Source organism: Symsagittifera roscoffensis, chromosome 7 (genome assembly GCF_963678635.1).
Source record: "Symsagittifera roscoffensis chromosome 7, txSymRosc1.1, whole genome shotgun sequence".
Lineage (NCBI taxonomy): Eukaryota > Metazoa > Xenacoelomorpha > Acoela > Convolutidae > Symsagittifera > Symsagittifera roscoffensis.
Window position 1 is genome coordinate 25,556,470 of NC_087068.1, and position 26,383 is coordinate 25,582,852.

The 26,383-nt window shown below is 35.4% G+C and overlaps 1 protein-coding gene across 2 annotated transcripts; it reads right to left on the reverse strand.

Moving 5' to 3' along the window:
- Positions 1-887: 887 nt before the first annotated feature.
- Positions 888-26,059, reverse strand: LOC134851106 (segment polarity protein dishevelled-like). Of its 2 annotated transcripts, XM_063867035.1 has the most exons (16): positions 25,620-26,059; positions 25,425-25,543; positions 18,445-18,517; positions 17,783-18,372; positions 17,268-17,397; positions 16,246-16,418; positions 15,843-15,971; positions 10,907-11,130; positions 10,279-10,557; positions 7,932-8,111; positions 7,386-7,577; positions 7,087-7,128; positions 5,828-6,076; positions 2,782-2,913; positions 2,366-2,630; positions 888-1,731 (listed from the first exon to the last, which is right to left on the reverse strand). In XM_063867035.1, exons 1-15 carry the CDS (start codon positions 25,983-25,985, stop codon positions 2,371-2,373), a joined length of 3,138 nt encoding a protein of 1,045 aa, XP_063723105.1. In that variant the 5' UTR covers positions 25,986-26,059; the 3' UTR covers positions 888-1,731; positions 2,366-2,370. The 2 variants fall into 2 exon arrangements, with proteins under 2 accessions (XP_063723105.1, XP_063723106.1); XM_063867036.1 differs by lacking the exon at positions 7,087-7,128.
- Between the last annotated feature and the right edge of the window lie 324 nt (positions 26,060-26,383).

A 26,383-nucleotide genomic window follows, 5' to 3' on the forward strand; every position in this document is an offset into this window, starting at 1 on the left:
CACAAAAAACTCAGTGGTGAACGACTAATACGACAATCATTGAGCTGATTTTTTATTTTTGTAAATCTTTCAAGTTGTTTTGTAAAACAACAAATGCACTTGCAACTGCATTGAAAGCTGATTACATACTAGTGAAATCCGTGATGCGACTTCTTGGCCGATAAAACTTGAGTAGACAGCAGTTAACTCGAAAAAAAATTTTTTTAAAAAATTCACATTTTCAAATCCCCCCTGAAACTAGAATGAACAACACTTGTACTTTCAACTGCAATGAAAGTTGCTTACAGCACAAGCATTATCCCTAATGTGGCTCTTTAGCCGAAAAAACTTAATGCAGACAAACGAAAGTCCGACTCAATTTTGACCATTTTTTTGTAATTGCGTACATACTGTAAACATAGCTAGCAGACAGTAGCAAAAGAGTCAATGGACACAATTTAAACAGAAAAAACTAAATGCCCTTAAAGCTTTTGGACTTTTTAGAGCAATTTAGGACAGGCACTTTTCGATAGAATAGACCCAATTTAAGAAAACTGGATCAAAGTGTAATTTTTATTATTCGCTGGGAAATCTGAAAATTAAATTCCATTCTCGACTAGAAGTCGATCATCGTACAGTAACTAGGCAAAAGAAATTCTGGCAAATTGCAAAAGATCAAACGAGCTTCTCTCCAAATATTTTTGGACGCTCCATTTCTCGACTAGCTTCACATTCACAAGATATTCTTAATATTTTATTGAAAAAATATTTCAATTTACAAATAAACAAGCATTTTAGACTTTGAAAGACAAAAAGAGGATTGGGCCAAAACAAATCATTTGACGTAACCTTTCACACTGTCTCATTTCATTTTTTTTTTTAAAAGATTTTTCTTACATATTGTGGAGACGAAATATAGATTGATTTAGTTTTGGTCATAAAAATCATGCAATTTCATTTAAATCTAATCATCTATTGGCAAAATTTATATCGCCTCAATTTCGAAACTAAGTGAACAAATGAGCTGAGATAATAAATCGCATTCGTCTTTCACTTGGTTTCTGGTTTCTTTCAAAACACATTATGTATTCTTAGTTTATACTTAAGTCAGCATACTCATAGACGCAGATCAATAAGAACTATTTCTGGACTTATTCTCCAACAAATTTCGAATTAGTCCAATCATCCTGAGAAAATATGCTCAAAATTAAGGTCTCATCACAGCTCCGATAGTAGCAAAGAAAAACTATGAAACTAAAAATCGTGCAACGAAAATACACATCTATGAATCAAAACATTAGTCAGTTAAGTATTGAAAACACTGCTACAAAAACTGTGAAGGGTTAAAACTTAGGTACCAATGTAGTAACTATCACTGTTTTGTGCGAATTCATTATAACAACGAGGTTAATTCCTCGACCGCTCTGCCAAAATGAACGATAACATTTCGACCAAACTAAACCCAAAACTTGGTCGAGGAAATTCCATACCATTGTTATATAATTATCAATTCTACAAGAAAATAGCAAAACTCAAAAAAGTTGGGCAAAATTAAATAGATTTAAATTTGAGTACAATTTGACAAGTTTTAATAAGGGTAGCGAAGGATTCGGTGGGACTTTATTGGCGTCACTAGCATTGAAAGCTCGTTAGGTCTTACTTTGACTCCTTTTGGCTTAATCGTCTCTTTTCTTCTTCTGGCTCACAAAACTTTCTCAATTGTTAAAGAAACAAGGTCACTCACTGCGTTGCCTAAAACAAATAATCGAATGAAAAATTTCAATAAAATTTGATTTTGTTCCGACTTTCGATACGTTTTTTCTTCCGACAAATTTCAAATTTGTACCTAGCCATTTTTGACGGAATTTTTTTATATCATTCGAAAGGTATTGTTATCCTGAGCTCAAATTTAAAAAGATATTTTACCTGTGATTTTTTTTCGTAAAGTTACGGGGGTTTAAAGATTGCCATTTTGGCTAATTTGGGACAATTAACGCGCGATATAATTCCCGCTATTCCCGCTATTAACGCGCTGTTAATCCGTCTTAGAAATTGTTCCAAATTGGTTGAACGAAGCTTATTTGCCATAATTGATTTGTTACAAGGAGCGAAATCTATCCTTTTGTACTTTATATGGCGTGTGGGGGGATGATTTTTATAAAAAAAATTTTAGAAAAAGAAATTTTTCATTTTATTTCATTTCATTTGTTTTTTCATGTTATTACAGCTCCATAAACCTTAAAAGGCAGTCGGAACATTCAGGGCTTTGCCCTGATACGAGCAGTCTTGTTCAATTTAAAAATCGAATCGAAAATTTTTTTGTTTATACTGACAAGGACTTTTTAACTATTCTCGATTTGTTGGTCGTGGATCAAATGATACCAACCCTGTTCACATGACATTCGCGAAGATTGAGTCGTTTGCTCCTTGGTGCTGATTGGCCACCACCGATTGGTTGGAGTTGGGCTGCGGGTGGAAATCTTTTCTCATCTGGTTGTGGGGTCCACCAGGGGAGTTGTTGTTGGGGTTTCCAGCGGAGTTGGGATTCATCATCAGCAGGGGCATCCTGGACTCGCTGAGGTTGCTGCTGCCCCCATACTGGTTGGCCATCTGATGATGGTGGTGATGATGGAGGGGAGTCATATTACTCGCTAAAAGTAAAATGAAACTTTCCGCACACATACGACAGAAATTTGGATATTATGTAGTATTCGTCTATTAAGAGCCTAATATTAGGTGCCATGAAAAGTACCAGAGCAATATAATGTTTCCGAAAAGTCCGTCTGAAAGAATCAAACTCACAGTATGACATTGGCGTGCTGGTCATGAAATCCTGAGTCGTTTTCGACTGCTGCTGGTACATGGAGTAGGACACCTGCTGTTGATTGTACATGTTCGCCGCGCTGTAGTTCATCGAAGGAGGTGGGTTGTAGCCTGTATCAACAGCACAAAACAAGACTGAGCAAAGAGGTTTAATTGTGCTTTAATTTTGAAACACGCAAAGATTGATATCTCGAAAAATAGCACAAAATTTGCGCCTATAAAGATGAGTGATCCTATGACGGCACATTACTGCGCCTGTATTCCATTAAACAGAAGCGAAATTACACTTCGCATACCAAGCAAAAAATTAAAAACAAAAAAAAATAAAATTGAAGAAGCTCAAAATCCAGCTTTTAAAGATGAACACAGACGTGAAGCTGTGCTTCGCAAACACTAGCCATAACGCGACAAAAAGCAGCTCTATAAAGTGCAGTAAGAAAAAGTTGAAATACGCCTAGAACTAATAATAATTGGGCAACGTGTCGGATTCATGAGTCTCGCACACTAACCACTCAGCCACGGACACTTAATAATTCAAAAACACTAGAGACAAATAAAGCAGAGAACGGATGCTATGAAATTTCCAATGCTACAGATCGTGATTATAGCATAAGTGAAATAAGTGAACACTTTTAATGAATACTTTTATTTGCAAGTTAGGTCAGAAAAAATGAAGGTTCGCATGAAGGTTCGCTAATACACTGACGTTCGCAAGTGTAAAAATGCTCCAATAAAAAACGCCGTGCTGTGCAAGTAGAAATAAGCCTCGAATTAGTAGAACTTTGCTATGTATCCGCTTCGAACCTGCGATCTCGAGATTATCAGTCTCACACCTTGGCTTCTCGGCCACGAATGCTGAACTATCAGCAAACACTGACACAAATAAAGCAGCTACATAAGCTAATAAACTGCCAATGGTATGCAGCAAAAGTAGCAACACACAAAGAGACGCAATTTTGAATGTAATAATTTTGAATATAACAAACTGAACGTCTCCACACTAACTGTGCAAGTAATAAATTGGAAACCAATAAAATTCCAGAACTATGCAAGAAAACGCGAGATATAATGATTTGGAACAATTCTAAACTCAAGTTTTTGTTCCGACCATTTGAAAACTGGGGAGGATTTTTGTATTCGGTTGTTTTAGTTTTTTCTTTTTTTTTTGTTTTCCACGCAAAATCAGGTACCACAAACAAGCATCGAAATGGGTCGAGTGATATACCAAATTGATGCTCTTTAAGTCCTGATTCGAACGACATAAAAAATTCCAAAAATTTTCCTCAGAATAGAGAAAAACTAGTTATAAATCTTTGATATTTACTTCAAATTCGAAAAATAAAGCGAGCGAGCAGGCTTACAGCAACTTATTTATGCTTGATTTAAGCACTGAAAACTGAGTTTTATGCAAGTAAATTAGTTTTTGGAGTTTTAGCGCCCTTTTGGAAACCATAAACTTCAAAAAAAAATCAAAAACTTTCTACAAAATTGAAAAAATTTAGAAATTTTTCAACTTTATGATTTTCTTGTAATTTTTCTTAAAACATTTTTGTTCCATTTGCCTACATTAATATGGAGGCCGAATATTATTAAATTACAGTTTTGCATCAGCTCCTTTTATCTCACTACGCAGAAAAAACAACAAGGAAATGAAAAAAAAAATTGCAGTTTTTTTGAGACTATGGTCGGAAAATTCTGTGCTTCTTTTCCGACCATAGAACCTTTTGCGAACCTTCAATTGCAGGTTCGCATGAAGGTTCGCTAAAACACTGACGTTCGCAAGTGTAAAAATGCTCCAATAAAAAACGCCGTGCTGTGCAAGTAGAAATAAGCCTCGAATTAGTAGAACTTTGCTATGTATCCGCTTCGAACCTGCGATCTCGAGATTATCAGTCTCACACCTTGGCTTCTCGGCCACGAATGCTGAACTATCAGCAAACACTGACACAAATAAAGCAGCTACATAAGCTAATAAACTGCCAATGGTATGCAGCAAAAGTAGCAACACACAAAGAGACGCAATTTTGAATGTAATAATTTTGAATATAACAAACTGAACGTCTCCACACTAACTGTGCAAGTAATAAATTGGAAACCAATAAAATTCCAGAAATATGCAAGAAAATGCGAGATATAATGATTTGGAACAAATCTAAACTCAAGTTTTTGTTCCGACCATTTGAAAACTGGGGAGGATTTTTGTATTCGGGTGTTTTAGTTTTTTCTTTTTTTTTGTTTTCCACGCAAAATCAGGTACCACAAATAAGCATGGGAATGGGTCGAGTGATATACCAAATTGATGCTCTTTAAGTCCTGATTCGAACGACAAAATATTCCAAAAATTTTCCTCAGAATAGAGAAGAACTAGTTATAAATTTTTGATATTTATTTCAAATTCGAAAACTAAAGCGAGCGAGCAGGCTTACAGCAACTTATTTATGCTTGATGTGAGCACTGAAAACTGAGTTTTATGCAAGTAAAATTAGTTTTTGGAGTTTTAGCGCCCTTTTGGAAACCATAAGCTTCAAAAAAAATCAAAAACTTCCTACAAAAAAATTGAAAAAATTTAGAAACTTTTTCAACTTTTTGATTTTCTTGTAATTTTTCTTGAAACATTTTTGTTCCATTTGCCTACATTATTATGGAGGCCGAATATTATTAAATTACAGTTTTGCATCAGCTCCTTTTATCTCACTACGCAGAAAAAACAACAATGAAATGAAAAAAAAAATTGCAGTTTTTTTGAGAGTCGGAAAATTCTGTGATTCTTGCACAGTACCGGCTAACCTTGTCATTATTGTAATGTTGTTTGAAACAAATAGCCTTTTTCGGTTCAATTGATAAACTAAAAATGCATCAACTGTGTTAACTTATTACTAATCGAATGTCAAAACACGTTCTATCATAAAATCGTAAATATGCCCCAAAAAGGAACCAACATTTGCGACTTATGTTGAATAAAGAATAGTCTTACTATTGCACTACGCTCGCATAAGGTTGCTAGTTTAATAATATAATCGCTTACCTGTATATGGGGGTGCAACTAGATTCCACGGTGCATGTGCTCCTGGCCCACTCATGGAGGATGGCAGAGGGGGCAGCTGGTCATTGTTCTCTTCGCTTCCATCGTGAGAGGAGTTATTGTCTGTTGTTGTTGTGTCAATCATTCCCCCTCCCCCAACCTGGGCATTGACGTTGCTGCCTGGTCCCCCGCCACCAAATTGACTACTGTCCAAAGTGGATTGCAAAGTCGACATTGTACCAGCTCCATACACTAAAAGACGATAAAAATTATGACTTATCATTAAGAAAGCGCAACTGAATAATTTACAACATCAGCATTCTATAATAACAATGGGAGCAGGCAATAGTTTTCGCTTTTTAACCCCTCAGTCTATTTTTTGCATACATTTTTTAAACCAAATTTCGAAGCAAGCTTGTTCCTCATACATCATACATAACCCTGTAAAACCACTGATACCACCATTATAGTCAAGTAGATGAAGCGGGGGGGGGGGGGGGGGGTGTGTGAGAGAGCGGTAGAATAGCCTTATTATCTTTATATTTTCGCATTACGTTGTAACTTTATCAAGCGTCTAATTTTTTCGCATATTTCCCCTTCGATGCAATAAACTATTAACTGAAACAGATGACGAGCAAAAAAACTCAAACTTAGGTCGCATGCTCGTCGGAGGGGGAAAAGTTTTTAACTGAAAGGAATTATACATAACTGGGTTAACGTAAATACTGAATCCGACTTGATTTAAACAGTGTTTTTGAAATCATAATCAACATCAATGTCACCAGCAAAGATAAACTGAACGATTGAGTGACAAATTCGAACGGTCTTAAGCGTGATTTAACAATCAATTTGTGAAATTGAAAACGGTTCAAAACTGTGATCCTATTACACTGCTGAGATTTTGTCAATACGTACGAGATATTGATAAGTGTTTGGGTCTACATGAAAAATTGAGTCGACAAATATGATCTTAATCCTTCTTTTTATGGACAAAAAAAAACAGATGTTTAATGCTCAATTTTCACAAACTACAAATAATTTGAAGAAATTCTATTTATTTTGGTGAAATCAAACAATTAATCCAAAATAAATGGACTTTTTAGAAGATAGTTTTCGTCTGAAGCCGTTCCCTTGAACTGTTTTTGTTGCAGAACAAACTTATGTAGACCCAATTACATCGTCTCATCAGAGAAATTGTTATGAGTAAATCTGTTTTCAATCGTTGGATCTCTCTTGTTGGTGAGCCTGATAAGAGAACCTACCTCGCAGTCCTAATGTAGCGGGAAAACAGTAGCGGTAAAGACCTAAAAAAATTCTCGAAACATTTTTACTGCAATTAAAGGATTTTCTACAATTTAGTGTCATCAAAATTATCTCCATTCTGCACTATTTTTTAACTCGACATTTTTTTGGTCAAAAAATGACATGTTTCTCAAATCACAATCAAACTTTCATTAAGGGTAAGATCACGATGGCCATAAAGAATAACATTTGCCCATCCTCTCTAAATTTCCTGAAAACATTTATTCTTTCTTTAATTCAGAGTCGTTTTTCAACTCACTTGCGGTGGAAGCAGCACCCGAGTTGACCCTCTCGAGATTGAACACGTAGTAGCACTGTTCGGAGAAGGTAGACTTGCCAGTGGTGTGCTTAAGATATCCATCTTTGAGCAGTCTCTTGGCGAGAGTTCGAGCATCGTTGCGGGAGGAGAATCCGGCCACTTTCTCGTACAGCCACTGAACGAAGTGACGCCCTACACAGAGACAACAACTGAACTCATAGTTTAAAAATACGCCACCATCACAAGCACAACGAGATAAATACTTAGATACCACGCTGTTGTGATAGTGGTTCATCCATTTTCAAAAGGTTGAAGAATTACTAAAGAATTCAGACCAGATTAACTAACCTTCTATGTCAAGATTATTTTATGATTGACAATCTATGGATGCAATTCACCCAAAATGAGTAAACTGGATGAAAATGTTCTTTACTCCATTGAGAACTAATAAAACTGCTATCAGATCAGGCAAAAGGCTAGGGCTGTAAACAATTAATCCTGAATTAACTTTTCCTGAAACGAACTATCTTCTCGGTTGCTGCTCACCTAGGAAGGCGTTTGGGATTGTGATTTTGAGCCACATTCTGTCCTTTATTTCCAGCCCACTGTTCGGCGTCATCATGGCTGTGATGATCAGGGCGGGGTCCGAGGTAGTCCGAAGGGGTCCCCCACCAACCATATAAGGGGGATACACACCTGTACTGGAGGCAGCATGCATCGACATACCTGCACAGAAAAGTTATAAGTTAATAAAGCAACTTTTAAAATGAACTTGCGTGTAACGCACCTCCGGTGCATCAAACAGATTACTGAACGTGAAAGTTGCGTATAAATAAAATATATATAAAAACGAAATGAATGCAACCACAACCATAAACGGGTGAATCCAACAACGATTTTGATTTCAAAATTTGAGCAATAAAAATAATTTCAACTTTAAGGTTTTAAAAACTAAAATGGTCAAATCTCCAGAACAACTGGTTTTCAGATCTTCGAATTTTTAACTAATAAGCGAAACCCTAAAATGGTCGAAAGCATGCAACTGCAAATTCCATATATAGATTAAAAAAAAAGAATTTAATTTGTTAAATAATCAAATTCATAATCCAGCGTTATTAATTTTAAAATATCTTTCTTTTTTCTCAATTTAATTGTAAGTTTAATGAAAAACTTTTAAAATATCACACAAAAAGCCAAAATTGAAGACTTAAGCAATAAAAATAGGATGCGTGGCCACATCCGGATTCACTAGTAGTAACTTGACATCACCCCACAAAAGGATCGACAATTTAAAATTTTGATTTTTTTTTTTTGAAATTCAACGCCTTCGAAAAGAGACAAAAACGTCATATCTAAGAAAAAAGGTGTTGCGCTGTCAAATTTTGAGTCCACATAAACATCCTGAGAGTAATTTGAGATCACCCCGCAATAGTGTTGAGTATTTAAAAATGAAGATTTCTAAATTTAAGGAAATGAGCTGAACTTCAAAGAAAACAAAACTCAAACCGCCAAAAAGTATATTTGAGCCTGAACAAACATAAGTACTTTCCTTCAAAAAAAATATCACGACTTATATGAATGTCTGAACTACGTTCATTGGCTCTAATAAATTGGATCAATAAATAGTTTTTTAATGTCTGGGGATTCTGATCATCAAAATTTAGATTCTGCTACTTAACTTTTGAACTTTTGCTCTGGTCAAATATTATCCCCATGTATCGTGTGAAAAGTATAAAAATAGCCAACAAAAAGTTGGAAAAGTTTCAAAGAACCAAAAAACCGAAAAACTGATGGAATGTTTTTGAAACTTTCGAAACTCTCAGAAAAAAATTAATCACGTTGAAGCTCTAAACTTCAACACTAATTCATAAAACTGATATAATTAGAGACAACTGGATCAATCGATGTTTTTACTCCGATGCTTAACCTAAAAATTGAGATCCACTTTAAATCATTTACGTTTTTTTGCTTTCTTTTAGCAAAATAATTTCAATTGAACTCAAAAAGAAATCAGAAGTCAACTGGCCGCAAGTCGAACTTGAGCGTGATCAAATTTTACACTTTTTCCCGTAAATGAAAAAAAATGTACTCACGACCTAAATGTTTTTTCACTGCGTTCATCAATACTTGATGTTTTTCCGTCCAATTTTTTAAAAATGAGTATGAGCAAACACTGGACCCCTCAGCGCTATTTCACTGATCAAATATAGTTCATTCATAGATGGATCATCGCTGAACACAAATTTAACATCCAAGCACTAATTCATCGACTGAACATCGCTGACAAAATTGTAATTCCCAGTCCTGATTCATCGACAAAAACGACGAATAAGACTAAGCTATCAATCAAACATAGCAAACTCGAAGATTGGAAAAGAGTAATGAACGCAAGTAAACATAAAAAAACACTGACTTTCTTCAAAAATCGAATTTCAAAGAAAAAACTAGATGCCCTTTAAGCTCTTTGAGTTTCTAGAACAAATTATGATTGTCGCTTTTTTGATACCTTGAACCCAATTTGAGAAAACTGGTTCAATAGGCAAAGTTTTTATTCCTCTGGGAAATCTTAAAAATAAATTCCACTTTCAAAACTAGAAATCGTTCATGTTTTCTCGCGCCATTTCCACGTTCGTATTTAGAGATTGCTATTTACGTCACTTTCAGCAGATTAATTTCAATTGGACCCGAAAAGTGCATTATTCCTAAGTGCATCAATATTTTAAGACTTTTTCCTGAAAAAAAAACAAAAAAAATCAGCAAGACCTATACAAAAGTTTTCACTACGTTCATTACTGTTAATAATTCAGCGATGATGATATATGTAAGTACAACCCGGGAAAATCGCATACTTTAAATCTATTCTTTTAATGTTAGAATGAGACTGATGACAAACCAGATTGTATTTGATTGTTGTGCTGACCCATCATGTGTTGCATATTTCCACCCATCTGTGGATTGTTATTGCCCCCGTTGTACTCCCGCAATTCCGGTGCCGAACCAGTCGATCCCCCTTGTCCCGACTGGCGATTCAGATTCGAATTGGGGTGCACTCCCGCTCCCCCTCCACCCATCTGATCTCCCATTTGAGCTCCACTGTTGTTGCCCACACCGCCCCCACCACCCTGCATTCCGGGTTGACCCATGTTGGGATTTCCGGGGTATTTGAATCCTCCTAAATTAAATATCCTTTATTCGGCTACTGTGACAACAATTAATGATGGATTTTTGACAGATATTAGAGAACAACAGTCGAAAAGAGCTTTGATTACATGGACAAGGTATGATGTTTAAGCTGAAAAAAGGAAGAATTTGAAAGCCCCAAACTAAGCATTGTGCATAGAACAAAGCCATTCTTTGAATAATGATTCACATATGTTTAAACTCAAAAGCTGTTATTTTAGAACTGGAAGATGAAAAGAAGCATTATACGGATTCAGAATCATTCAAAAATTAGTTTCCAAAATTTCATGCCAATTTTTCGATTAACTATGTCTACTCATTTGCCTTCTATCTACTCCCACCTATTTCGGAAGCGCCTTCGTCTGAAGTGACAGCTGGACTGAAAGCAGTTCCATTTAAAGTAGCAATTCTGGATGCCTCCACCCAACTGGCCGGATCAATAGGGTGCAGTGGCAGGTCTGTCCGGGGTTCCAACGAGTAGTACTCCGGACTACCAAAGCCAGCGTCACCGTCAAATCCAGCCGGGTCAGAATTCCACAGTTTTGCCACTACCAATTTGAGAGGCCTAAAACATTAACAACCACCGTCAGCATGTCTTTCCTCGATTTGGCTCTATTTCTGATGCATCGAGTCGCTTTTCAATCAATTTTCCTCTCAGTCTGCAAAATTCCTTCCGGCTAGATTTTCATATTAGCTACATCGTATTTTTGGAAATATTTTAAGCAAAAAATGGAGTACAGTAGTAGACTATACTAAAGACTCGAGTGTTTATTATGTTTATAAAAACCTTTCCTGTGAAAAAAAAAACATTCTAATTTGTGATTTGTTCCTTAAAATTTTCATAAAGTAATAGCTAAGCTATAGTTTTCCCACAGAGGCGAAGCTGCGCATCGCAAGCACATGCAAAAAAAAACGCAAAAACAGGCAAAACAAAGTTTAATACGGCAAAAGGAAAATACTAAAAATATCACTTGAGACAATTTTTAGTTGAGATAGGAGTACTCTGCCCCACGATCGCTTGTAATTTTACTAACACTAGCCACCAATAAAGCAGCTACAGTATCTATCAAACTGCCAATGCTATGTACCAAAAATTCGAACAAAGAAAACTATTTCAATGTTCCGGATTTGAATCTCCGATCTGTTGATTTAGAGTATCAAGTACTGGCATCTGGATAACGGTTGCATGGAAGTGAACTAGTGACTCAGCAAAAGCTGGAGGCGCCTGCCTCCAGCTTTTTAATAGTTCGCTGATTTTAATAGTTCGCTGATTCAGAAATGCGTAATGTTTCAAAAAATGGATTTTACGCAAAACCCTAGTGATTTCTCTGCTTAAGTAGGGGATTAGCCGCTTATTTAAAGGCGAAAACTACTAATATCTCTTTCAAATGAATTCTTTCTCTCAGATTTGACGTGTAATTTTTTAAACAAATGGAAAAGAATCCAAAAACAGATCAAAAATTCAAATTTTGACTTTTCCTAAATCCATACAATTTTCTCTACTAAAGCATAGGAATGACCTCTTATGCAGGGAAGATTTCCCTACCCTAAATTTTAGACTGAGCCCTTAATATCAGATTTAGCTAGTTTTTGAGAATAGTGATGACATTTCTTTAAGAAATGGTAAACATTTCAAAAATAGATTTTTCCGGAGTGCAAATGAGCTGTTCTACAAACAAGTAGGGTGTAACATATTAGTTTGATCAACCACAGAATCGGTAGGTTAGTTTTGTGGAAAAAAAGTTTCCTAAAAAACAGCCAACATTTTAAAAATGGACCTTTTCTAATGCCATATTTTTTTCTACTAAACTTAAGGAGAAGAGTCACACAACTGGTTTTTTGCTTTGGGTTAAACCCTTAATCTCCAATTTTGCCGGGTAGTTTTTGAGAATATAAAAATTAGCCAAAATGTCAAAAAATGGTTATGTTTGAGGCCATAACTTTTTTCTATCGCTTTTAGGGAATAGCCACTTGAGAAAGGAAGATCCCCAATATTTTTTCTTTTGATTGAAACTTTCATCTCAGATTTGTGCTTTTAAGATTTGAGAAAATGAAAAAACTAAAAACAATTAGGTTAAAAATCACCCAACTGAAACTTTCGAAGGCGTGGGGTAAAAAGAAAATAGAGTAGCGAAATATAAATGCACATATATGCCGATTTTTCCAATGGTACCATTTTTTGAAAATCAGTACAGTAGTTTTTGAGAAAAATTGAAATTTCTGCGGAACATGCAAAAAATTTCCGAAGCGTCGCAAAAAAAACCAACGAAACCCAAACATTTTCATAAAACCTGTTTTTTTTAACCAGGACCTAACACTAGCCAAAAATAAAGCAGCAACATATGCTAATAAATTGCCTATGCTTAAATATGATTAAATTGAAGTAAAAAAGTGCCACCACACCAAAATAGCACTTTTATTAGCGACTTAGATTGGAAAAAGAACATTCTTCGTAATAATACACTACGCTTCGGTGTGTGTAAAAACATACCCATGCAACCAACCAAAAACCTTACAGGTCAAAAGATTTCAAAATTTGTATGAATACCATTTATCCACAAGGGAAAAGAGCAGACCTTCACGGTAACCTGCTGTTGAGTCACATCTTAAGAACTACCTTCTATTTTTGAGTTGTTTTACGCAACGTATACGGATCTTGGTCGGACCTTTCGACTTATTTTATTCGCCACCGCCCCGCACCATGGCTATATATAAGTCGCAATCTGCGGATTCGCCGTCAAAAGATAAAAGTTGTTTGTTGCTGCTTTCAATTATCGAAAAACTAGCAAGCCCGTCTCTAATAATCAAATGGCTCACAAAACATTAGTTGCTAATCTGATCAAGTTATTCAAGCAATTATACTTCGATCAATTTCAGGTTAAGCCATATAGTAAATTGGTTTGAAAATTTTTTAATTTCAATAAAACGAATCGGTTTGCGAAAAAATTAGGTTTTTCTAGGCGACCTGTTCCAGCTGAAAAAAAAACACTGAAAAATTTCAAGTTAAATGAATAAGCAATTCGGACGGCAAAAAATTTTTCTTTTGAATCCATTCAAGCAATAAATCTTTGAAAAACTTATTTGTTAGAGCAAATCGGTCCGCGAAAAATCAAACAATTCTTAAGCAAGCTATTGGTGCTATGAAACTTTGAAATATTTCAAGTACTCTCAGATCAAATCGTTTTGCGAAAATTTTGTGTTTTCTAAGCAAGCTATGAAAGCTTGTAAAATTTCAAATTATTTCAAGAAGCAATTCAAATGGCGATTTTAAAAAGTTTTTCTATTGAAACCAGTCAAGCAATGAAATTTTGAAATAATTCAAGTTGGTTCTTAGACCGAACCAGTTGGCGAAAAATTAAGCTTTTCCTAGGCAAGCTATTCAAACTTTAGAAAATTTCAAGTTTTGTCATAGATCGAGCTGGTTCGCAAAAGTCAAGTTTTTCTTTGCAAGCTATTAGGCGGAAAAATTTGAAAAATTTCAATTTATTCCATAGACGAGATCAGTCCGAGAAAAATCAAATTTTTCGTAAACTAACTTTTCAAACTATGAAACCTTGAAATATTTTATATTTTTTCATAGACTGATTTGGCTACAAAACTGAAATAAATCAAGTTAATTCATATATCGAACTGGTTTGCCAAAATTGAGTTTTTCCATTCAAGCTATTAAGCGAATAACTTTGAAAGGTTTCAATTTAATTCATAGAGCGAATCGGTCTGCGCAAAATCAGGTATTTTTTAAGCAAGCTGATCATGCTCTGAAAATTTGAAAAATCTTAAATTAATTCAGACTAAACCGGATAGTGAAAAATTAATGTTTTTCTATACGAGCTATTCATGCAAGTAAATTTTGAAAAATTTCAAGTTGTTTCATATAGCGAATTAAATGGAGAAAGGTTAAATTTATCTTAGTAAGCTATTTGTTAAAAAACTTCGAAATTTTTCAACTAATTTCCTGAAGGGAATCGGATAGCGAAAAGTTTAAGTTTTTCTATTGCAACCATTCAATCGGTGAAAATTTGAAATATTTCAACTTTTTTCATAGACCTAATCAGATTTCCAAAACCTTCAGTTTCTTGAAGCAAACTTTTCAAGCTATGAATCTTTTAAACAAAACTATGAAAAGCGATGAAGCTATGAAGTTAACAAAACTATGAACAAGCTATAAAAATCTGAAACACAGCAAATCGGATAGCTAAAATTTAAAATTTTTTACTGAAGCCATCCAACGATGAAACTTTGAAATATTTCCAGTAATTTAATGGAAGAAATCGGATAGCGAAACGTTGGCTATTGGAGCCATTCATATGAAAATTTGAAGCATTTCATACATTGAACTGATTTACAAAAAAAAACAAGTTTTGCTAAATTAGTTTTCAAGCGAACAACTTTCAACCATTTCACCTTATTTCAAAGAGCGAATCAGTCCAAGAAAAATCAAAATTTTCTGCTGAAGCATACTTTTCAAACTATGAATCTTTGAAATGTTTCAAGTTAATTCAATGGCGAAAAGCTCCAGTGTTTCTAAGAAAGCTATTTCAGCCATGAAACTTTGAAAAATTTTAAGATGTTTCATGAAGTGAATCGGTTCACGAACAATTCTTAATCAGCTAGCTATCTGAGCTTCAAAACGTAAAAATAATTCAAGCTTTTTATGAAGGGAATCGGTTTTCAAAAATTTTAAGTTTTCTCAAGCAAGATATTCAACCTAATCAAGTTATTTCGTAAACCAAATTGGTTTGCAAAAGATTTATGTTTTTATTAACCAAGCTAGTCAAGTTATTTCATAGAGCGAATCAACAAGTTTTACTCAAAGAACTTATTAAGCTATTAAAATTTGAAATATTTCAAGACATTTCATGAAGCGAATCGGTTCACGGAAAGTTTTTCTTAACCAAGCTATTCAAGCTTCGAAATTTTCGAATATTTGAAAGAGAATCGGTTCCTGAAAAATTTTAATTTTTCTTCGGCAAGCTATCGAACCTATGTAATTATTTCAACTTATTTCGTAGACCTTTGCTAAAAATTTGTCTTTCTAAGCAAGGAAGTTGGTGATTCGTTTCAGACTGAAATGAATCGTTAAACGCAAAACTTAGGACAACAAATGGGCAGGTACTGTCTAACCTTGAGTTGAATCGAGTTCATATCACTCTTATTGTTGCTCTGAATGATTCTTAAACGTACTGATCTAAGCCTTTTTAAACAAGGCCTTTACCAAGCTGAACTTTATGTATGACATCTTCACCGCCACCTACAGAGAGGAGAGATCACTCTTACCCTGGTTTTTTAGCGAGATCTCGAAGTACTTTCACTGCATCATCGTTGGACATATTTGTGAAGGGAGTGTCGTTCGCCTGAATGATGAGGTCTCCCGGGTCTATCGAGCCCTCTTGGTATACCGCACCACTAAACACAAACAATCCAATAAGTTATTCCAAGATACCTCCTCTTTCTTTTTGCCAGTAAAATATAATTCCACTGATAAACATTGACTCTAAAAAACCTGAAATATCAGCTATTGGCCCAATCCGTAGAACAAATTTCCTTCTTTATTGGATGTGACAGTAAAAAACAAAACAAAAGAATTATTATCCGCCAGAACAAAGATGAATATGTTTATAACATGCCAGCTAAATCTAATTCGGTTAATTTCCTAATCAATTTAGATCCCTTCGCTTACTCTCGTGTGATCTCTCCCACATATATGCCCCCGTCTCCTGCCCCGTCGTTGGTGCTCTGGCCGACTATGCTGATGCCGAGGTGTTTTGAGGAGTCCATGTTTATGATCACTGTCTGTAAGTTGAGGGAGGAACAAGAGTCCGTTATGCTGCTCATTATAGAGGGAGCCAAGGCCTGTACAAGTACACACATTTTATTCACAAAAGCAAAGTTTGATTTCGTATATACATACAACGCAAACAGAAACGATGGCAAATCACGAAAAAGGATAGCCGGTTGCTGTGTAAGATACACAGAATGAAAGTTCCGACCAAATTCTTTATAGTTCAAAAATTAATTTTATTTAAGTTTTATGGCTTATCTTTCTATAATCAGCCTGCTCGCTTGCTTTAATCGCTCGATATTACACTTAAACTCAACAATTTCAAAGCAGTTTTCTCGACTTTGGGACAACTGGGTAACTGTTTGGTTGAAAAATAAGATAAGCCTGCTCTCTCGCCATATTCGCTTGAAATTAGACCAAAAATCTAAAACCAGTTTTTCAAATTAATAAATCTAGCTAAAACGCAAGGAAACTAAAAAAAATACTGACTTAATTATTTTGAAAAAACTTCAAACCTTAAATTTCAAAGAAAAAACATATGGCCTTAAAGCTCTTTGAATTTCAAGAACAATTTTTGATTGACATTTGTTTGATATAACTTACCCAATTTGAGAAAATTGGATGAATAGATATTTTTTTATTCCGATGGGAGATCCACTTTCCAAACTAGAATTCACTCACGTGTTTCGTGTTACACATTCGCTGTTCGATAGCGAAGTTTGCCTTCATTTTAACAAAAGAAATGAAGAGAATTTCAGAAATCAAAAGTCAAACAGCAAAAAAAAACACATTTTAACAATCATTTAGACTTTTTCCTGAAAAAAAAAATTGCCAAGACCTATAGAAGAGAATTCACTACGGTCATGATTTTAAAACGCATAGCTCACTTAGAATTTCTGTAATAGCTTAAGAATCAGTACCCTAGTGCCGGGTTGTCCTCTTCGTCTGGGTCTGTGAGGTCTCTTGTGTCTGCCTGGGGGCTGCATTCTGTTCGAAGGGTGTTTCCAATACCCACCTCCAGCTCCGTATCCCCCACCTGGTCCGGCCAGTCTGAAAGATTACATGTTTTCCAAATCATGTTGGTTACACGTGCTCTTCACTAATGATACAATTTATTGAGTATCTTCAACAATAACTTTGCCTACAAACTCATGTTTTAAGCTAAGTTGAGCAGGAGAGAAAAGTTTTCCGAATAACTGTTTTTGTCTTCAGGGACGTATCAAAGATTTTGTTGAAGGTGGGGGGCGTATTTTCAAAAAAAAATTTCGTCGACCTTTTATTAGACTAAATTTATTTTTCGAGCTCCCCCAAAGCACAAACTCTCTTTTGGCCAAACCTTCTGCGCCTCAGGTAAAATATTTTGAAACAACAGTCCAAAAAAGGTGTTTTTAGGCCTTTTTTGGAAAATTTTGAGCAAAAAATAGCATATCATTACCTGTATACGGATTCATCATCATCTGTAGTAGAATCGATAAAGCTGCTTTCATAGTCTGTCGTGAACTGACTCGTAGCTCCACTATCATACCCTGCTCCTCCCATGTCCACGTCATAATGCATGAAATTTCGCGATTGCTGACCGTATCGCATTATCGCTGAAGGTGGCGGGCCTCTAAGGCCTCCTTTCGGATGCTGGACAAACGATTCAGTATCGGTCGCTGTAGTGTAGTCATCTTCATCTAGGGGTTGTGGAGCTGGTGGGTATCTGTTACCTCCTTTACCGTACGGACCACCCTTACCATGATGGTAAGACTGGTGCTGTCTATTGCCACCCATATGTGAATTACCGCCACTAGCAGGAGTCCTCATGGTGTTCCACAGATCTCCGATATCATTATATTGGGATCCAGTGTCACTTCCGTTGCCGTACTGATTGCCACCTTGGGATCCACCGTGACCGCTTCCACCACCTCCGGACAACCTGTTTGATGCATGGTGAGGTGCATTTGACTCTCCTCCTGAAAGAGCCCCACCGGACTGGCTGCCTCCTCCGCCGCCGTGACTTGAACTGTTCTCGATGCTGTTGACCTGAAAAAAAAACATGTCCGAGATGCTGAAAACTCCTCATTGTCACATTTAATGAATCATAAATTTACTCACGTAGACAATAATTCGGCCGTTATACAGCGGGAGCAGTGCACTGTCGTCCATGACCTCTTCTTTCACAGTTTGTCTTAAAAACGTAGCCATTTATTTGGATATTTGAAGCACAATAAGCGCAAACTATACACATAGGCGAAGCTGAGATTCGCACTACTTGCGATACAAACAAGGAAGTCGCTAAAAAAAATTGAAAACGCCGAGAAAATTAAATGTATCAGAATGAATAAGTCTAGTTTTGAAATAAAAAAACATGCCAAGACAATAAATTGTGAAATTAGCATCGGAAGAAAAATTACCAGTCGGTAACAAAGCCGAAAAAACCTTACACTTAGGACTTAATATAAAAAGTTAATAACCTCCCTCTCACCCTCAAAACACACACATACACACACAAAGCTTTAATTGTTCGTTAAATGTAACAAAATGAGGCCACTAACTCGATATTATATACGCCGAAACCTATTACGCCAAAACGTACACACGTACATACAAACTTTTTTTCGCTCGCCGAAAGATGCAAAATGAGTCCATTTAGCCGATTCAATATACGCCGAAACCTTACAAGCGGGAAAAAATGAAAAAGAGCCAAAATAAAATTGTTGTAATTTTCAATTAAGATTTCAGCATTTTGTCCATTCAGAGTGGAGCATGAAAAATAAGTTTGCCATGAAACGACTCAAAATTAGGTCTAAACCAATAAATTAAAGCCCAAATCATTTGGACAGAAAACAGTGTTAAAGCGAAAAACAAAACAGAAAAAGTACGAATCAAAGTTAGTAAAAATACAAGCAGCAAAAGCAAACCAAAACATTAAAAGCAACTACAATGTAACTTGCGTACAACAAAAACGATGTGACTACTACGATGTGACAACTATTTTTTTGAAACTCAAAAATTCACTTTTGAAAAAAAAATCGGTACCATCAGATTCGAACCCCGGAACTTTGCCATACCGGGCGTATTCGTTAATTCCAGACTTAAGTGTACCGAAAACGCAAAAAAATTGAATTCAATATAAACTGAACCTTAAATTACCAATTGTAATTTTGAACATACCGTGAACAAAGTTATTAACGGGAAAAAAGTCTAGGAACCGATTGCAATAGACTTGCTTATCGCAAGGGTAAATAACATCAGGCAGTTGCTAAGCCAACAGCAGAGAAAGTTCCAACCACATTCAGTAAAAAAATTTTAAAGTTTTTTAATAGATTTGGGTCGCTTTTTGTTTGTGATGTTATGAGCGGAACAAGACGAAGCCTTGGATTTTTAGTGAATTAGGCAAAATTGATGAAAGTTGTTTTCGAAAAACAAATCCCAAAAAAATCCAAAATTTTGTCCTGATTATCTTTTGAATTTTTAAAATGTTTCTTATCGCCAAAGCGGTAAATGAAACTTCGAAAAATAAGTTTCCGAGAGAAAAACGATGTTTTTAACGTATTTGAAAGCTTTGTATATTATAACACCTATTCGATGTGATAACACCTATTCGCTGTACTAGCGTTAAAAAATGGAAAAAAAACAAAGGATGACAACTTTCCTTCCCTCAGTTACAGGAGTCACAACAAAACGTGAATACCTTCAGTAAGCAAACTTTTTGTGAAAAGAGCAGTCAGTTGATGTTTTCTATATTTTTTGGATTCCCACGTTTTTCTTTTAAAAAAAGAACAAACCAAAACTGTCTTCCAGAATATGATTACTTGTACTAAAATGACATCAATTCGAAAGGTTTTACGTGAACCAAGAACAAAAATCCTAAGTATAATATAAGTGATTTTCATTATCGTGATAAAAACCAGGGTGATTGCGGTCATCATTGTTCCGACCATTGAAAATGAGGAGGAACTTTGTATTCGGGTGTATTTGTTTTTTTCTTTTTGTTTTCGACGCAAAATCAGGTACCACAAATAATTGTCGGACTAAGTTACGTGATATATCATAGTAAAAACTCTTAGTCGTGATTCGAACCATATTTATACAAATTCCCCGTGTCGAGAAAAACCTGTCTGAAATTTTTGATTTTCGTCTTATTTCGAGCGAATAAAGCGAGCGAGCAGTCTTATTTGAACTGCTTAAAAGCTTACAATAGCAAAATTTAAAACATAAAATTTTAACTTCACTTGAGTAACGTTAAATTACTTCAAGTATTTCAGCGCCTTTTTGGAATAAAAATTTTCATTTTTAAGTAACTTTGATTTTTTTTTTTCATTTTTAAGTAACTTTTCTAAAAAAAATGTTTTTAAATTTGCTTATTTTACTATGACTGTCAAATATACCCAATCTCCAGTTTTTGGTTCAGTTTTATCACAACACGCCAAAAAAAAGGACAATAACTTGAAAAAACTTTTGTATATTTTAAGACTATGGTCGGAACATTCTGTGCCACTTGCACAGTAACCGGCTCTGCTGGTTTTTATTTTGCTCTGTTTACAAGTACAGTTCAAACTCAAATAAATGCATTGACTTATATTCTTAATGATTTACATTACATTATTATTAAATTTCCAACCATACTCTTAACAGCAACGTTGACGATTTTTTACGAAATGGTATATCTGCATAAGTGAGTTAATTGAATTACACGCACCCCAAATAACGAAAAAAATTCATCAATAACAACATGTTTGACATCCAATACCTCCCTAAGAAAATACGGAACAAAACCCAGTCTGTCAATCCTTATTAACATAAAGCGTAAGAAAAAAATTCAAGAAGAGATAAACGGATGAATCATATTTTGAACAGAAAATTTTTCATAACAGGAGTACGTCAGACTTACATAAATACCGTAAATCGGTACACAAATCAAAACACCTGCCAGAAGATATTCAATTCGAAACTACGAAAAAAAAACGACCAAAACGAGCGAAAAGCACAGCTGATCATTTTGAAAAGTGAACTTTTCAATCGATATTTCTCCAATGTTTACCACGTAGAAGGTCAAAATACCACGAACCTAGAATGTGAAAAATCAACTCTTAAATACATCAACCTGAGCAAACAAGAAAAAAAGAATCACTTATCAGCCTAGACGCCAAGAAAGCATGTGGTCCAGACAACATTGATAACATTTTTCTGAAAAAAGCCCAAGCACTGTCATAATCACTTCTTATTTTCCAAACTTGCCTTAACAAGGTCACCCTTCCAACACATTGGAAGCAAAGTGAAGTCACGCCGAAATACAAGGAGATTGACAAGGTAAATTTCAGCCATTATCGATCAATACGATTTCTCGCGAACGTGTCAAAAAAAATTAGTTTTGTTCATCCATCTGTATCCTCTAACTGAAAGTCAACTTGACAACGGACAGTTTGTTTTTCGATCATACCATTCCGCGATCCTCCTATTCTAATCTACTTGCAAGAAGTGTATCAAAAATCAGACACTGTCGACAAAGATTTGTTTGTTCTCTACGTTGACTTCAAGAAAACTTTTGACAAAGTGACACACCACAAACTCCTCAAAAAACTAATGGTCTTCGGTATAGGAGGCCAAAAAAAATAATGGTCTTTGGTATCGGAAGCTATCTTGGCGAAAGTACAAAATGTGTGAAATTACATGACACCAAATCAAAGTGGAATACCTCATGGATCTATACGGGGACCGCTTATGTTCCTTGTCTATGTCAAGGACTTGCCAAAGGTAATGGACAATTTTTCTTTAGACAATTATGTTGATGACTTCAAAGTGACAATGAAAGTCCAACTTCTTATTAACTTCTGAACAAAATGGAGGCCCAACTTCTTATAAAACAAATCAAAAATTGGAGTCAGGAGAACCATAGGTCTCTCAACGTAGATAAAAGCAAAATATAATGACTAAAAATAAATCCACTAAGAGTCAATCAACAATGAAACTTTCGAAACTGTTAGCAACCAAAAACATCTGGACGTTAACATCTGGAATCTCTCATGGGCTCAAAATTGAAAGCGAAGAATCAGCAAAGCCTGGAGGTCCTTCTACTTTTCAAGAGGAATGTTCAAAAAATGCCAACACACAAAACTCAATGCATATATTGGATATGTAGTAGCTGTATTTTCAGATACCTCCCAGGCGTGGTAGCCATCTAACATGGATCAATTACTTGAAAAAGTTCAGCAATGTTGGAAAGAAACTGACTGACTACAAACAACGGCTATTACATTTAGATATAACTAGCGTTTAACGCACCTCCGGTGCTTCGAAATTTTTCGACAACTCATGAAAAAAACCGCATATATTGCAAACAACATCTGCAAACTTTTAGTGTTCTCTGACTGCACCCAATTACAGGGTTGGTAATTTCGAACTTTTAATTTTTTTTAATTTCCAATTTTAAAAGCGTCATCTCGAAAACTTAATGTGCCTCTGGAGAAATTTGGAAGCCAGATTTGCAACCACTGAGAGTCCCTGAGAGCGCCCTACTATAGGGTTAGGAATCCAAAATTTTGTGAATTTTTTAAACATAAGATTCCCGAAAAAAAATTGAAAAAAACGTCTTATCTCGAAAACTAAAAGGATTTGAGCATTCAAATTAAGAGGCAAGATTTGAGACGCCTGGGTGTACGCTGACAAAAAAGTTGTATCTTCATCAAGTTAGTAGTTTCAAATTTTTTGAATTTCTTTGTAGATAAGTTCTTAGAAAAATTTGAAAAAATCGAAAACCGTCACATCTCGGAAACTAAAAGCATTTAGCAGTGATATTTGGAGGCAAGATTAGCAATCCTTGAGAGTACTTTGAAAGGACCTAACTACAGGGTTGGGAATTTCAGATTTTTAAAGAATAGAAATAATTCAAGTTTTCTAAAAATTTTTGAAAAAATCGCAAAAAACGTCATATCTCGAACACTACAAAAAATTGAGCGGTGATATTTGGAGGCAAAATTCGCAATCCTTGAGAGTACTTTGACAGAACCTAACTACAAGGTTGGGAATTTCAGATTTTTAAAGAATAAAAATAATTCAAGTTTTCTGAAAAATTTTGAAAAAATCGCAAAAAACGTCATATCTCGAAAACTACAAAAAATTGAGCAGTCATACTTGGACGCAGGATTCGCAATCTTTGAGAGTACTCCGACAGGACCTAACTACAGGGTTCGGAATTTCAGATTTTTAAAAAAGTAATCATAATTTAAGTTTTCTGAAAAATTTTGAAAAAATCACAAAAAACGTCATATCTCGAAAACTAAAAAGAATTGAGCAGTCATGTTGGGAGGCAAGATTTGCAATCCTTGAAAGTACTTTGATAGGACCTAACTACAGGTTGGGTAATTCAGATTTTTAAAGAAAAAAAATAATTCAAGTTTTCTGAAAAATTTTGAAAAAATCGCAAAAAACGTCATATCTCGAAAACTACAAAGAATTGAGCAGTCATACTTGGAGGCAGGATTCGCAATCTTTGAGAGTACTCCGACAGGACCTAACTACAGGGTTGGGAATTTCAGATTTTTAAAAACTAATAATATTTTAAGTTTTCAGAAAAATTTTGAAAAAATCATAAAAAACGTCATATCTCGAAAACTACAAAGAATTGAGCAATCATATTTGGAGGCAAGATTCGCAATCTTTGAGATTACTCTGACAGGACCCAACTACAGGGTTGAGAATTTCAGCTTTTGCGAAAAAAATTAATATAAGTTTTCTGAAAATTTTTTGAAAAAATCACAAAAAACGTCATATCTCGAAAACTACAAGGATTTGAACAGTCATATTTGGAGGCCAAATTTGTAACTCCTTAGAGTACTCCGACAGCACCCAACTACAGGGTTGGGAACTTCAAGTTTTGTAAATTATTTTGTTATTTGAAATTTCTGAAAATTTTTGAAACAATCTCAAAAATCGTCTTATCTCGTTAACTAAAATGATTCGGGCATTCAAAATTGGAGGCCAATATCGCAACCCCTAATTCGATATTGGGCTGCTTAACTTAAACTCGGTGAACTAACCACTAAAATCAAATTGGAAAATCGAAAAAAATTCTTAACCATTGCAATATACGATATAGCTTAAACATGCAAAAATAATACGTTGAAAAAGCTCAAACATGGCGAGATAGTGAAGCCCGCATTTAAATATAAAATAGATACCGATATTCATGTACTTAGAATTGCGTGATATGCTATTTTTTAACTCAATACGCAGCCAGTGGAGTGTGGTCTGCATTTAGACAACCACGTATTCAGACACTGTATTAACCAATCAGAATCGAGACAAGCAAGAAATGAATTTCATATCTTCCTTTGTCTCGATTCTGATTAGTTAATACAGTGTCTGAATACGCGGTTGTCTAAAAAATGCTACGTAACCGCAGCGAGCGAACATCGACACCCTCAATGACAAACCTAGACTCAAACAAACACACGCGACAAAACGACGAATTTGAAGATCTAAAAAGTTGGCTCAATTCTTTGTAGTTTTCGAGATATGACGTTTTTTGCGATTTTTTCAAAGTTTTTCAGAAAACTTAAAATATTATTAGTTTTTAAAAATCTGAAATTCCCAACCCTGTAGTTAGGTCCTGTCGGAGTACTCTCAAAGATTGCGAATCCTGCCTCCAAGTATGACTGCTCAATTCTTTGTAGTTTTCGAGATATGACGTTTTTTGCGATTTTTTCAAAATTTTTCAGAAAACTTGAATTATTTTTTTTCTTTAAAAATCTGAATTACCCAACCCTGTAGTTAGGTCCTATCAAAGTACTTTCAAGGATTGCAAATCTTGCCTCCCAATATGACTGCTCAATAAGACGGACGAAAAATTCAGATGCAGGATCATGCACGTAATGAAAATTGGTGCTCATGAGGTTTTTGCAACCCAAAGAAGAAAACCGCGCCATTTAAAAACTGATGAGCTAACACTATTGTACTCAATGTCCTAAGTCATGTCCACTACTACTACGCTTGTTTACGCTGATAAAACTCTTGACTCGTTAAAGCAAAAAACACGCTGTAATGATACAGGCATAAAAACACGCTGGCATATTTCTAAGCCCCATAAAACTTACCTGAGCTCTTGGTCCATCGTCTTGACGAAGTACTTGCAGTTGGCTTTGTTCACGACTGTTTTGAAAGCACCGAGTGTGACTGTGGGCTCTTCTGCAGCTGCCTCGTTGCACGAGGGAACCTGTAATGCAAAAAAGCATCATTTTGAGTTGCTTGAGCAAAACCATCTATCGGTTTGACCATGGTTGAACTCGAACCTTAATTAAATATGGGGTTTCCACGTCATCGAAGTAGTATAGAACTTTTGTAAAATTTGTTCCTGGAGGAAGCTTTGAGTTTCCAGCCTGAGGAATAGGTGTTCCTGTAAGTGTAGAGCGACTTCCAGCAATAACACTGCTGTTTGCTAATTGATTAGCTGTAGAAAAAGAAGTGGATACAACCGGCGAGGAGCTTGCGACGGGTTGTTCGACCGAAGCCGTAGCTTCGCCAGCTACTGAAGTTGTTTTCGTTTGTTGAACTGGCGAGATGGCAGCACTGCTTATAACTGGAGAGTTCATGCCGGAATCGAGGCCATTGTCACCGCACTCCGATGGGGGCGGAGGAGGTATTGGGTTGACGGACATATTGATGGCAATTTGTCTTTTTTAGCTAACTCAGTTTAGCATTTTTAACTCAACTTTCGGCAACAAAAACTATCTGAAAAAAATGTAACAGTGATTCGCATATAGTGATTAGCGAAGTAAAGTTTCGCATGTAGTGATTAGGTTATCAAAACTTCCATCAAAACTTCCCGAGGTTACAGTCAGGAGTCCCTTCATTACGTATTCCAGTCAAAATCCTTGGAATTTTCTAGATATGGAAGTGATAATGATAAAAGAAGATGACAAGTGTTGATGCCCTTACAATCAAAATCGATATAGGTTACGTTTCTTCAATAAGAACACGCAACTCGACACCGAGAATATAATATACAAGTGTTACAAATAAAAAATTCCGTCGAAAGTTATTTTGTCAGCTTGTT